Here is a 14,495-nt window from a genome sequence, read left to right as displayed (position 1 = left end):
TTTTTCCATTTAACACGCTTTAACATAGATCATGAATACCCCTAGTGTAGTCAGCGTAGTGCTCTAGCCATAGTGCTTTGGATAATACACACATATATATATAATTTTAAACACACAACTGAAATAAATCAAGATAGCATGCTGTTAGTAAAGTATCAAGATCATCAAGATAATTGCACTCACTTGAAACGTAGGGCTTGAAGGCGATGCACCATCCTGAAGAAAGAAAAACAGACAAGCAGTGCATTAACATATAAATTGTAATGTGCAATTACTCCAACACCTTCAATGCATTCAATTCAAATGATAAACAATTTAATGATAACCGATTATCCCTTGAACCTTTAAAAATTTACATGTGTTCATATGCTCCATGAATAATCATTAATTACATTATAACGAAGAAATTGAGAGTGATTTTTTTTTAAGTACACTAAAGGAAAAATATAGAATGCAGATGTGTGGACAAAATTAAATTTCATACAATCTAACTAAATATTTCATTTTTAACAATGATTAAATACAAGCGATAATTGAGCAGTAGGCTTTCTTAAAGTAAGATAATTATTTTGTTTAGCAATAATAAAGATGAACAAGTAATAAAAAAAAAATGATTAAATGAACTAGTTGTTTTTTAATTACGTTAGCCAATGTTTTAGCTAAAAAGTATACTTTTTTCAATAAATACAATCGGGAAATGATATAATGGAAGATTGATGATTGAATGTATGTAATACATCAAAGAAAGATGGCCTAAGTGCCGTCAAAAGAACTCGAATAGTAATGAAACTATTTAATGTGAGCCAAAGTTGCAGGGCATCATCAGGACTAAAAATATTTGTTTTATTATTTTTTTATTATTCTAGGACTAGGTTCCTTTAGAACAATTATAAGGTAATTTGAATTTTACAATAACATATATTGGCCAAAAAAAAAAGATCAAAAAACTAACTGACTAAATACATAAAAACAAAACAAAAAGGTAGTTACAAATTATCTGTACTATTATAATATTGCATTAGATTGGTGAAGCGAAAGGAAGTTAAATAGATGGGTTTTAAATGAGGGAAGGGTTGGTACATGAAGGGTCTAGATATAGGGTGTTTTTTTTAAGCCCGATAGAACTTGAAATTGTAAAAAATAACACAAAAAATTAAATTGTAATCAAAATTTTTTTTTTTATTCGAAAGATCAATACGTGACATTAACATTCGAAAATGATTTCGGGCATATGGGCACCGCGGCTGTTCTTGACGAAGCGCATTCTGTAAAATTGTGTTCAGCGATGAGGCGCATTTTTGGCTTAACGGGTTTGTTAATAAGCAAAATTGCCGCATATGGTCGTGCGATTTGACACCTCTCGATTATTTCCTGTGGGGCTACGTGAAGTCACTTGTTTATGCTGATAAACCAGCAACAATTGACGCCTTGGAGGCCAGCATTGTTCGTGTTATTCGTGACATACGGCCAGCAGTGCTCGAAAAAGTGGCCCAAAATTGGACGTCCAGAATGCGCTTCGTCAAGAACAGCCGCGGTGCCCATATGCCCGAAATCATTTTCAAATGTTAATGTCACGTACTGATCTTTCGAATAAAAAAAAAAATTTTGATTACAATTTAATTTTTTGTGTTATTTTTTACAATTTCAAGTTCTATCGGGCTTAAAAAAACACCCTATAGAAGGAATAGAGTTCCAGTAAAAAGCAGCTCCGGAAAAAATGATTTATCAAACGCAGCATTTCAGTGAAGTGGAGGGTAGAAGTCAGATAAATGGTACCTAATAGTATAGGATTGAACCGAGAATTTGAATGGTAGGTTTTCTAGGATATAGGAGGGGCGCTGAGTACTAGTTACTTAATACTGGGTTATGTGCGTAGCTCTAGTGATCCCTAAAATAAATCGTACTGCGCAATTCATAAGACATTTATGTTTAGATTGCCCAAAAGCCCACCATTGAACATGGTATTTAAAGTGGAAGGAGATAATGGATTCGGTTGAATTCCTTTAGAGGAGCTATGGTTCAACAGAAAATTTCGACAATGTGTGGCTTCGAGGAAAAAGTTTGATCAACGATATAAACAAAATAATTTCGCAGTATGTAAGAGAACAGATAACATGAAATAAAAATTTTATTATCTTTATTCTTTTTTATAAAAAACTTTTGAATGTTTTGAAATAATTTTTTGCCATACCTTAGTTTAGTTTTAGAGTATAATATCTTTTCTCTAACTTTAATACATTATTTTAGTTGTTTCTATCTTTTTTAGCCCTGACGAAGCCCTTCCAAGTGGGGCAAAATGTTGGCTCGTAATAAATAGTTTAATTACTATTAAAGTTTTTTAGACCGCAGCCGGCCTTTTTTTAGGAAATGATATAATTTCAAATCATTAACTTTTTTATTTAAGTAATTGAGTTTTAAAAATAAACTCAAACATTATGTATCAATTAATTTATTTTTACAACTAAGATTTCAAATCTATAGAGAGAATTTCATCCACACCAAATTTGAATTTGTCTCTATTAAGTGAAAAGCAATGGTGTTTATAATTTGTGCTAAAGTGAGAGTTATCATTTGTTATTGAATCATAAGTATATCTTACCAAGGTTGTGTCACTACCGAATCCTGAAGCTGTCTGGGCAAATCGTTCTTTAGCTTTGAGCGCTCGTGCCCGTTCGTTACGCAACTTTTCTTCATCTTTTAAAAGTGATACGAGCTGCTTTGCTTTTTCTCGTACATTAAGGCCTTGATTTTTACCCTCGTCGGAATACTGAAAATCTCGAAGAGTTTGGATAGCGAAGATATTTTCTTTACATTGCTGACCAACCTGAAATTTATTAATAAAACATATAATTTTTTAAAAAGAATTATTTCCCTATCATTTCCTGATACAATAGGATAAGTCTACGTAATACATCTAAATCAAAATAAAAGGGCCAGAAGGAAAAACTGTCTTATCTTAAAATTGAGTGGAACTTTTTTTGTTCATTACTTTGCCATTACTTTTGTGAGTTTTTATTGAGTTACTTTATCAAAGTGCACCTTCATAAGTTATTACCCATAACTGGCAGATTGTAATATTCAGGGAAAAAAAACAGTTGTATAGTGGATCACAAAAATTGTTTTTTTTACTGCATAAATATGTAATATATAAAATTTATCGTATTGTTTTGGGATACTCCCTTATACAATACAATTTGTTTGATACTAATTACATTTTACACAATTACTCTATTTGACATATTCGTAAAACAAACTGAACGGGGGGGGGACCAAAATATTATTGAATTAAAAAAATAAAATATGTAACATTTAATAGAATAAAATACATATCATTGAGTAACATGAAATATCGTTGATTTATGTTTACAATATACGTGTGGTATATGACAGTTAGAATGAGCCGCAAAGACTGTGGAAGTGAGAATGAATTATTAGTTTGGTGACTGAAGGTTAAGGTGTCTCAGAGCAGAGATATGGCACTGAGGGTAAAGTCCTAGAATTGGAGAGACATATGGGGGAGACTATGAGAGTTTTAAATTTGTGAAAAGGAAAAGTGTAGCCAGGGACAGGTGAAGCGTTTGTTTTCATCCCTTATGTAGAAGACGGTGCTAAAGGGAATCTATTGTGAATAATTGTAAAGGTTGTTAAATTAGAGTTTATTTAATTAAATTTGTATCTGCAGGTAAAATAGGGATTATTTCCAAAAATAACTTGTGATGTCACCCTCAATAAAATTTAAAACCATAGTATTATAATCTTGTATTTCTCTTTAGTATCTGGTTTGATTTTTATGTAAATAAAAGTTTGCATAAGAGTTCTGACTCCTACATTTATTACAGTTGAGTCTCTATAACCTAACTCGTATGAGACGAGAATATATCAGATCAGGTTATACAGATTATGGAAGTTAGTCTCTTCCAATGCAGATAATTAGTGTTATAAGCAGTTCAAGAAGGATAAAAAATGTTATCTAAGGTTTAAAAATTGATAAATATTATTTATTAGGGAGATTAAAAATGTCCTAAGGATTAAGATATTAGTTTTGTTTTGTTCAGAATTAAATTATTTTTTTAAAAAGCAGCAATAATGTTTCAGAATATAAATAGTTTTTGAGTAATTAGAAAAACTAATTTCTTTATATTATTTTTAGGTTTTAGAAATAATTTGTTTAACCCTTTCACTCCCAGTGGGACAATAAGTCCCAGTGGATGCTTCATATTGTCTGCAGGGTAAAGTAACTGGAGGAAATGGGATTGCTTCCTCGTTACACTTGTGCACCTTGCTCCTACTACCACAGGCACACATTGTAGGTACAAGAGCCCAAGAGGAGCAAAAAGTCAGTTATTTCATGCCTATTTTACATTACTTCAATGAAAACCATGCACAATTACAAGCCAAAATAATATATAATATTCTGGATCTTCTTTTTAGGAAGTTTGATTATATTATTTTTTTTAAAAATAATATGAACACTAGAATTTTAAATGTACATATATAGCATAGATAAAAATTGTTGATAAGAATGACCTAATTTTAGGATTGTAAAGGTGCATGAGTAAGGGACAATTATCCTGAAACATTGTACGATGAAAAATATAGGATAGGTTACATTTATTTTGAAAGTATTTTCACCTCAACATTTAAAAAAAATTAATATATAACATTTTGAAAACAACAACTATTGCTACGAAGATAAACGTCAAAAACTACTCTATAGCACAATAAACTAGCTTTAATTTGAATGCTAATAGACATCTTTACATCTAATGGTTCCTGAGATGGAAATTTCACACAATAAATTCAATAACTAATGATTTCTCAGTATATATTTCATGAAATACTGCTTTTTAGGAAACTGTACTCAGTTTTCAAAGTATTGAATAACAGCTCTACTAAGGCTCATATTTTAGCCCTTTAGCGCTAGTATTAAAGATTTGGAACTACAAATGAAAAATTAATTTTTTTCTTATATTTTGAAACAGCTGCCTTACATTTAGTATTGCCCCTAACTATATTTGGCAGACCCGTTAATTTTGACAAACAATTATATATGGTTTTCATTAATCAAATATTGGGATGAAATGACTGACTTTTTTTTTTTTTTCCACTGGGCTCTAGTACTATTAGGGATGCTTTGCCCCTATACCTAGGACAAAAACCCATTTGCCCAAAAAAAATGCAAAAACTCGTATTTTCCATCATAAAGGCCTCATTAGGAGATTTCAAGGATAATTTTTTTGACTTCTCGTTACTGTTTTCATAATTGGTAGTGAAAGGGTTAAACAACTAGGAGTACGAACTTTTGTAAATCAAGCCTAATTGCACAGAGGAACCAACAATAATAATTTCAGCTCTGGTTAAGATATTAATGTATTGTCGTTTTTAGGAGTAATCAATAATTCAGAGAGTGAGCTGTTATTGACATGTACAGCGCTCAGTTTTATTAAATAGATTCAATGACTTAATTCTTTTGACTAATTTACATTCGCACGTAATACATACCTTTTCGGAACCAGTTTTAATAAGATATTCCAAGAGTAATAGAGCTTTATACACGTGTCTCCAATTTCTACCATGATCGTTTAAGCGTTTCCATATCATTTGCATTATTTCAGTGAATGCGACTACATTGTATGTTAAATCAGCAATTTCTGACATCAGCGTACTACTGGGACCCCATGGATCATTGCTAGTTGCCTCCCGTACTTTTATCTAAAAACAAGATAAAGATATACAATTAATAATATATTCATGTAAACATAATTATTTAGAAAAGGTGAAGGTTATAATATGGTTTACAGCACCAATATGCTAATTGTTTTGTAATTAAAGGATTCATGGAAAAAAACAATCTGACCCATTTCTTTTTAGATTTGAGTTATCAGTGCCGTCTATTAGAGTTAAATAAAAGCCTTCCACACAACTGTCCATTCATTTGATGAAATGTATAGATTCCTTGATATTACAAAAGAAAGATATAGATGGCAATATATCTAGAAAAGAAAGGTAGTCTACCCTATTTTATTAAATAAAACAATAAGTATAAAACATAACTCCTATCATTTATTTCTTTATTCTCCAATTATAATAAACAGTAAGAGATAAGAGAAGCAAACAAAGTGGACGTCGAACTTGTGTCAGCTTGCCCAATCTTCCAACAGAATAAAGATATAGAATAAGATAATATAAAAATAGAATATCAGAAAATAGATAAAAATCAATTCATAAGGAAGACTAAGCCTGAAATAGAATGAACAGCTGTGTACAATCTAAGAGGTAAAGATTTATAGAAAAAAAAGGTAACACATAATATGATACTCCTCTCATAAAATCAAATTGAACTGATCAAAAAAACAATATGGGTTACTGCCTATTATCTAAGTATTTTCATAACGTCATGAACCTTTTATAAGATTGAAACTTTCAACTTCAGCTAACTTTACAGTTAAGTAAATATATCAAGTGGTTACCACCTATTCATACCAATAGGTAAAAATAAAATTCATAAAAAAAAAATTTTAAAGAAAAGTTAAGGGGCCTCTACATGTTGGCCGAGCCATGGCGAACTCTGACATACGCGAGCATGTGGATGGGTGGCTTGGCTCGGTTGGCCTAGGCTCGTTGCCGAGCCGTCGAGAGTCGGTTTTTGGACACAGATCAAAGGGGTTCGTGAGAGCGCTCGTGTAGCATCTACACCATTGTTCTTTGTCAAGTTACAACTGAGAGCTGTAAGGAGGTTAAAGGTGTTTGTTGGTACTTTTTATAATAAGTTTTATATTTAATCTTATTTATTTATATTTAATTTCCTTTCATTTTCTTTTTTTGTAATAAAAATAATACAATCCAAGTGCAATGGCTGAAACCACTATTACGTCCGCCATGTTTGCCTCTCTGAATAACACTGACATGTGGATGGCCCGCTCTTTGTTTGCCGAGCATTGGAACGAGCCTCCGATCCGTGGCGAGCGGCCAACATGTGGATCCACCTTTAACTATAGGAATATCCGTCCGTATCTTATAACCCTGCCAGTCCTACAGGGCATAATGTACTTTTATATCTATTTTAAAACATTCAACGGCTATAAGTGAAGTTAACGTCAATGAATATTAAAAATTGGTGTAGTATTATTTAAGTGCCTCCGAATGAAACCTATGATGCTCCTAACAATATATTTACTTTATCTCTGTATGTTTATCATTGCACATTGCAAGGAACAAACTATACTTAGACATATACAGTAGGAAGGAGTTGAAACGAGTAGGGCAAAGGCACCCGATTACTAAAAAAATTTCGGTGCTCATCAAAATCAGCTTCACTAAAAACCCACCAATGTAAAGATAAGCAAATATGTTCTGACTCTTATGGGGATATGATGAATTCCTTATTCAATTTTTTTATTTTTATTTTTTATTATAACTTCTTTAGTTTTCAAGTATTGAGAATTTAAATTTTATTAGTTATGACCATGAACTTATAAATGATATGAAATAGTCAAGAAGACCTAAGGTAGAATAAAAAATGTTTTCAGTATTTTTGAGCTTGAATTGTTTCAAAATATTCCTGTGATCTAACCTAGTAATTTGAACCATCAAATTTAAAAATCATTTCGTTAATTGCCCAGTTTGAATTTGTTATAAAAATCCAAAAAACATAAAAGAGTAAATTTTCTAAACTTCTTCAAAACTTTCCACAGAGACCCCTCTCTTGTTCCTAATTGATGATAAATAAATTGCCAAATACATACAAATAGATAGGACTATATACATGTAATACTATACTTGTTTTTCCAATTTTGAGTTCAAATTGTTTTAAAACCTTCATTTTAAAATCTTAACAAGTCTGGTAAACATTTTTCTTTATATAAGGCTACGATTTTGTTGTGTTTAATTCCTTCTACTCATTTTTACTTTATGATTTTATTTTTTAAGAGAGAATAGCAAAGTTTAAATATGTTTAAATAATTAAGTAGTAATAAGAATAAGAAATATGAGGAAGGAATTGTTAATGAGGGTTTATCATTAGAATTTTACACTCCTCGTGACTCAATATTCTATCCCACCGGTACCACTTTTGAATCTGATATTAGAGGTTTAATAGTAATTTACCGTTTCAATGTAACATTTTACAGTTCTGGGTCTGAGATTTTGAAAGAAAAATACCAACTGGATGCGACATTAAGCCGCAAGAAACAAGCTTCAACTAGAAGCACATACTAATTATTACTATATATCCTAATAGTTGTGATGTTTAACATATATAAGAGACTGCATTGATTGGTTTTGGATCGACTATATTTCCATACTATTATTCATACTTACTAATTGTATATACTACTACTCAACATAAATTTTGAGTTATAAAATTTATGTTTTACTAGTTCTAAAATTGATTCCTTAAACGAACTAAAAAACCAAAAATCCTACTTTTATATCATTATTATTAATTTTTATCATGCCATTACCAAAGCTAAGCAATGAAATATAAAAGAAGAATTTAGAAAAAACAAGGCAACTTTGTTTACAATGTCCAAATATTGACACTTTTAAACATTATTTACTTTCTCTTATCAATGAAAGCAAAACTTTCCAATAAAAAATAATTTAATTAAATTTATCAGGTCATTGACATAAAGAATAAAAGTCATTTTTTATGACCAAAACAGAGAAACAATGAAACCATTTATGATATTTCAGGTCATTGATCCCAAAATCATAAATTCAATTAACGAAGCACAAATATATAAGATACTAGAACTTTTATTGTAACAAGGTATTATGTAAACAACAATAGGGCCATAAATCACAAGATATGACCTTGAGGAGAAAACACAATGCAATAAAACAAATGTACTAACCTGAGCATCGGAGTAATTATGAGCTAAATTTTTTATATTTCGTCGAAGCCCTGCCACATTCACCTGCATGTCTTCACGCCGCCGCATCTTTAAATTAAAAAAAAAAATTAATTTATAAGAAAATTAACAATTCTTCTGCTTAAATAATACCTATTAAACAATAAGTTAACTCACAAATAAGAACTAATGCAATGATACTAAGCTTAATGACTGTTACGATAGAAATTTTCTATTTACAAGTATCAAGTCATATTGATTAAGGAAGCTCTAGAAGCTAATCTCCTTAGGATTTCTATCCAATTATATAAATAATTTTTTTAAATATTTTATCAACTGATATGCTAGACACATTCAAATTAGTAAATATATATAAATATTCAAGCAGAATTATGTAATAAAATAAAACAACCATTATAAAAATAAATATCACTGTTACTATATATAAACATTAAACAACATAAAACTGTTACTCTTTCTAATTTCAAATAATGAAAACATCAATTAACACAGACTATAAAATTTTTTAGAAGTTAAAATCCAGAGATCCGAACATTAATTGACATTTCAATCTTTACGATGGAAATATTTATTACATTTGCATTTCATAAAAACAGTAGATTCTCATAATGCTGATAATAACAAATAACAAATAAGCACATTCAAAAAGAAATTAATAGAAAAATATACAACAGATCTGGTTGATTTGTTGTAGTTGCAACAAAACAATGAATTTTACATTAAGTAAAACTCAAACTCATTTAGAAATGAAAAAACATGCAAAGTCGACAACGCATTCTCGTTACAACTTGAAATTTAAGAAAGTTCTTGTTAAGTGAGAGCATAAAGATTTTAATTACATGATTAAGTACAAATACTAGAACAAAAAATAAAAAAACGTGTTAATAAAATTTAAAATATATGAAACATAGAAGATCAAACCTGAAGTTGATAAATACAGGAAGAGCCAGTCAATGGCATGTAACAAATAACTGTTTTACACTAATACATTACTTCATTATTGTCTCCTACATCATACAAAAGTTAGTTACTACACAAAATTTCAAAAATTAAAACCATAAGAAAAGAATACTAGGAAACTACCACACTTCCCAATGAGTAAACAAGTTCCATGAACTACATCATAATTTATACATCAAAATCTAATGCATTTATGTCAAACTTCACTTATAAATTTATTGAACACTGTCTCTAGCCACGTGAAAGCATTTAAAGCAAAAACAAATTTATGTCACGGGTAACGACACAAATAAATCTAATAAAAAATATTACAAGTTATCATTTCCTAATGCATTACTTAAGCACTAAATTCATAAATAATGAGAAAAACCATAAGAAAAGTTACTTTAACTAACCTTGAATTATATGATTTTAACCTTTTTCTGAGTTTTTAAAAACAATTTACACACATAAAGATAAGAATGACAGTACTCATTCAATTTCGACAAATCAGCAAAGCCAGGCGATATGGCCGACCTAAAAATCATCTGTTTTCCCTTTGTAGGACACGATATATTAAAAAAAAATTGCATATTTAAAAAATCAAAAATATCAAAACGATTCAACTTTATTTTTTTTAACATTTCTAATAAAACTATATCTATTTATATGATAAATTTTCTGTAATTATTTATTGTAAACAGAGAGTATCGGAAAAGAGAAAAAACAAAAACCTGTTAAGACCGCCTCGATTTGAATCAGCTTATAAAATAGTTAACTATCAATTGTCTTGGGAGTTTCAACAGGATTGGATATTATAGCTTGCTGTTTTCTTATTGTGAAATAAAGCAGCATTAATATGAAACCCGTAATAACTCGTAGATTTACCATGAGAATTCTTCGAATCTCTCTGGTTATTGTCAAAAATGAGAATAAGGTACTGCTTGGTTTATGCAAACGTGGATTTAATAAAGACAAATACTGTGTTCCTGGGGGTGTCCTACAGCCTAAAGAAGATTTACAATCCTGTGCAATTAAGTATAATATATTTCCTTATTCATATAGTTCCTTATTTCCTAAATTACTTTAACTCAAAAGCTTTTGTCACTATTAGGAACCCAAAAGAGCAGTGTGGTATAACTATAGAAAAGTTGGAGAAAGTTGGAAAAATAGAAGTAAAATTTGCGGGTGTCCAAGAATTACTGCAGTTCCATATATTTATGTCTGATTCATACTCTGGAGATATTAAAGAAACAAAAGGTATCTTATTCAAATTTCAAATTAATTTTAGAATTATTTTATCAAAATTTGCAAAGAAAGAACTTTATAAGGTCATATGTTTTTTATTAACATTCAGCATTTATTTATTTAAAAAAATGGAAAGTTATCTAACTGGTCCTTAGAATATTCTGAATACAATTTTCATTGATTATTTTACTACTACTTGTGATTTAACATATCACTGCAGAAAAAATATGACCGATCTCAATTTTGACTATTTTACAGAAGAGTAAAAAAAAATTAAATGTAATTGTAATTTGTAAATTGTTATTTAAGAAGATTGTCAGGGTTGCGGTCAAAAGAGAAACAAAAATAGTTTACAATTATTTATTTTCCGACGTTTTGACCCACTTTGCAGGACTTCATCAGGGCTGTTCAACCGTTCACTTTGAACAGCCCTGCAAAGTGGGGCGAAACATCGGAAAATAAATAGTTGTAAACTATTTTTGTTTCTCTTTTGACCGCAACCCAGACCATCTTCTTATATATCAATTTTTACGGTCAACTATATATACATATGTAAATTGTTATTTATTCTGTGTAAAATATTTTTAGTTTATATCTTCATTTGTGGATTGAATTTGAATTTTATTAAATTAGTATTGTTTTTATTTTGAGCAGATAATTTTGAACAAAATGATTTCTTTATAGTTTCACTTGTTAGCCTATGGTTAATTATTTAAGAATTGCTTGGATTGAATGAATTAGTTTTTGCTGGAAGATTGCTGATTGGCCTAATAATAATAGTAATAATTAATGGAATATGGTCCAGGTGCAGTCAAATAAAACTCAAATAGCTATTTTAATTGAACCAATGTTTTGCCCCATGTTGCAGGGCTGTTTTGACAAAAGTCAAAGTCAGATTAAAATAATTATTACTTTTTAAGTTTTATTTGACCGCACCCGAAGCACATTCCATTAATTATTTTATATTTTTTGTTGATTAGAATTTTAGCCTTGTTTGTTTGTATATAATTTATTTTTGGGCATTTAAATAGATAAGGTTTCATTTTTCTGTGTACTTTATCTTCTGTCCACTGCCAATTCAAAACCTGTAGGTTGGTTTAGTCCCTTTTGGTGAGAACCAACCTTAGTTCTCACCAAAAGGGACTAAACCAACCTTAGGGCTTTGCATCTTCATCATTGGCCTCCTGGAATTTTTGCACTACAAGTCATTCCTCCTGACATATTCTGTCTGAGATATCAAACTGCACATTTTATATTTGACTTTTGGCTCTCAATTTTATGTTTCTGCTTTAAGCTCTCATTTCTGTTCTTGCTTCCTTAGAAGGACCTTTATACTTCACGGAACACACTTTAAGCTTTAAAGACTTAGATGCAATAAAACTATAAACTAAAATTGTCATGGAAACGATGTTTATTTCTTAATGGTTCATGTAAACATTGCTTCCATGATAATTTCAAATTGTGGTTTTATCATAATTAATTTTTGCCTAACTCTGAGGTCAGGTCACCTTGAACTCTCACTTTTACTTCCAAACCTTCAATAAAAGCTTTGCAGAGTATTTTCTAGGATAACCACTTCTTTTATAGAAACCAAAATACTTTCTCATTCATGGAGTTGTATGCCTATCTGAAATCAACCAAGACCGCATCAACCAACCCTTTAAGTTATTTCCATGTTTTCTCCAACTGCTTGATGGATAATAGGTGGTTTATAGTTGATCTTCCAAGGTGAAAATCACTACGATAAAGATGGTTTTTGCTTTCATGCAGTGTCCCATAATTTTTTTTTTTAATTACAGTATAATCTATGCATAATACTGTAATACTTATTTGTAATTACAGTGTAATAAATGACAAGTGGTTTTATTTTATTTGTTGTATCATCATTTTATATATTCTGTTAATTATTGTTGTTTATTTGTATATTTTTAAATTCATTGTATAATTTTATTTTATGACATCTTGTAATTTCATCTCTGTTTTGTAATTTACTCTTAAGTCTCTAAAGCCTAATTTTGACACCTGTAAATTATTCTAAAGGGATCAATCCCAGAATAAATAAAGATTATTATTATCTAGGTAATCCGATCTGTATTGGATTTATTTAAAACTTGATAAAAAAAAATTAGTTTACCAACAAAATTTGTACTATTTATATAATACGAATTAGATTACCCGATATCAAAATTGTAAAAATTTCCACTTACAATTTTCACATTGATCACAATAAGTTGCCTATAGATCGGGAAGTCAAAAATGTTTGCACATGTGCGATTTTATTTGAAAACAAAAATGTTATTCCCTGCTGAGATTTCTAAAAAAAAAAATTAACTTTTTTTATGCCAGTTCGGATTACTGAAGTGTTCCAATTACAGAAGGTCGGATTACCTAGATTAAGAAGTAAGGAAATTTTAAGATTTTAAAATTGCACCATTATTGACATTTTCAGAAATGACACCTGACTGGTTTCCATTGAGTGATGTTCCATATGATAAAATGTGGCAAGATATGACTGTATGGTTACCTCATGTACTCAAAGGAAAGAAAGTCAAAGCCTTCTTTATTTATCAGAATGAGGAACTTATTTATCAAGATTTAACGACAGAAGCAAATTTTGGACCTAGAACATCCTCTAGTGTGGCCATAGTCTAAGTATGAGTTAAAATAATATGACCTGAGATGACGGAATTCGACTTGACAAAATATTTCATCATTCAAGAACTATTCGATTTGATTTATTTTGAAGTACTGAAAAAAAATGAAAATTCAAAAGGTTCAAAGCATCCTTTTTTACTACGGAGAGGCATTTGAAGGAAAATAAGGCAGTATAAGCATTACATCTTCCCAATAAAGAGTTATTTTGTTTCTGATAATTTTTTTACTAAATGAAAATAAGTAGACGAAAGAAATTTTTTAGCTATATAGAGTATATTTTGTCGTTATTTTTATAATAATTTTAAATTTATAAATAGCTGTATATTTTTATAAATATTTTAGATTGTTTATAAGACATTTTAAATAAATTGAATGATGTTTTTAAGAAATGAAAGTTTTTTCTGGATTATTTGCTACATCCCTAAAAGAATATGCACAGGTATAGCCTATACTCATTATTTAAATTCCATGGATCAAAGGCCAAGATAAGGACAGCTGCAGTTGTGTGATACTACTTGGCCAAAACTTTGGCAGCACCAAGCGACATATGACATTCTGTTCAGCAGGAATAAACTCGCTACGGATCACTCTTTTGGCACTGAACTCAGGGAAAAAAAGCTTGAAGTTTTGGTCAAGTACTAAGTGGAAAAACTGCCACAGACCCAACATATTTTCCTGCAACTTCTTTTTTTTTTCCCCAAAATTAAGAGACATGAAAATGAAGCGATTTTACACAATTCCAGGAGCAGATTCTGCAAGAAGAGTACCAGAGAGCCTATG

The 14,495-nt window shown here is 30.0% G+C and overlaps 2 protein-coding genes across 9 annotated transcripts in view; one reads left to right on the top strand and one right to left on the bottom strand.

The window, feature by feature from the left end:
- lqf (epsin homolog lqf) overlaps positions 1 to 10,387 on the bottom strand; it is a 34,805-nt gene extending 24,418 nt beyond the window's left edge. For 2 of the 8 annotated variants that reach the window (XM_014414902.2, XM_014414906.3), the window contains exons 1-6: positions 10,229 to 10,356; positions 9,795 to 9,880; positions 8,856 to 8,942; positions 5,503 to 5,712; positions 2,600 to 2,824; positions 184 to 216 (exon numbers count right to left, since the gene is read on the bottom strand). In XM_014414902.2, coding sequence (XP_014270388.1) covers positions 184 to 216; positions 2,600 to 2,824; positions 5,503 to 5,712; positions 8,856 to 8,942; positions 9,795 to 9,833 — 594 coding nt within the window. In that variant the 5' untranslated portion in view covers positions 9,834 to 9,880; positions 10,229 to 10,356. Of the gene's footprint in view, positions 1 to 183; positions 217 to 2,599; positions 2,825 to 5,502; positions 5,713 to 8,855; positions 8,943 to 9,794; positions 9,881 to 10,228 lie in introns of all 8 variants that reach the window. The other 6 variants (XM_014414903.2, XM_067049283.1, XM_014414905.2 and 3 more) reach the window with 4 other exon arrangements.
- Positions 10,388 to 10,533: 146 nt separating this feature from the next.
- On the top strand, positions 10,534 to 13,933 carry LOC106677168 (oxidized purine nucleoside triphosphate hydrolase). Its single transcript, XM_014414914.2, has 3 exons — positions 10,534 to 10,850; positions 10,927 to 11,072; positions 13,510 to 13,933. Exons 1-3 carry the CDS (start codon positions 10,672 to 10,674, stop codon positions 13,710 to 13,712), a joined length of 528 nt encoding a protein of 175 aa, XP_014270400.1. The 5' UTR covers positions 10,534 to 10,671; the 3' UTR covers positions 13,713 to 13,933.
- The last annotated feature ends 562 nt before the right edge of the window (positions 13,934 to 14,495 follow it).

The sequence above is a fragment of the Halyomorpha halys genome, unplaced genomic scaffold, assembly GCF_000696795.3.
Source record: "Halyomorpha halys isolate HHAL.00 unplaced genomic scaffold, Hhal_1.1 Scaffold89.1, whole genome shotgun sequence".
Taxonomy (NCBI): Eukaryota; Metazoa; Arthropoda; class Insecta; order Hemiptera; family Pentatomidae; genus Halyomorpha; species Halyomorpha halys.
The sequence above is the reverse complement of the archived record's forward strand: the minus strand, read 5'-3'. Positions and strand labels throughout refer to the sequence as shown.

Excerpts from the sequence above, each read along its gene's own strand:
- LOC106677168 (XM_014414914.2), top strand. The coding sequence starts at position 10,672 with ATGAAACCCGTAATAACTCGTAGATTTACCATGAGAATTCTTCGAATC. Across the intron at positions 10,851-10,926 it reads TTACAATCCTGTGCAATTAA|GAACCCAAAAGAGCAGTGTG; the intron begins GTATAATATATT and ends TGTCACTATTAG. Across the intron at positions 11,073-13,509 it reads AGATATTAAAGAAACAAAAG|AAATGACACCTGACTGGTTT; the intron begins GTATCTTATTCA and ends TGACATTTTCAG.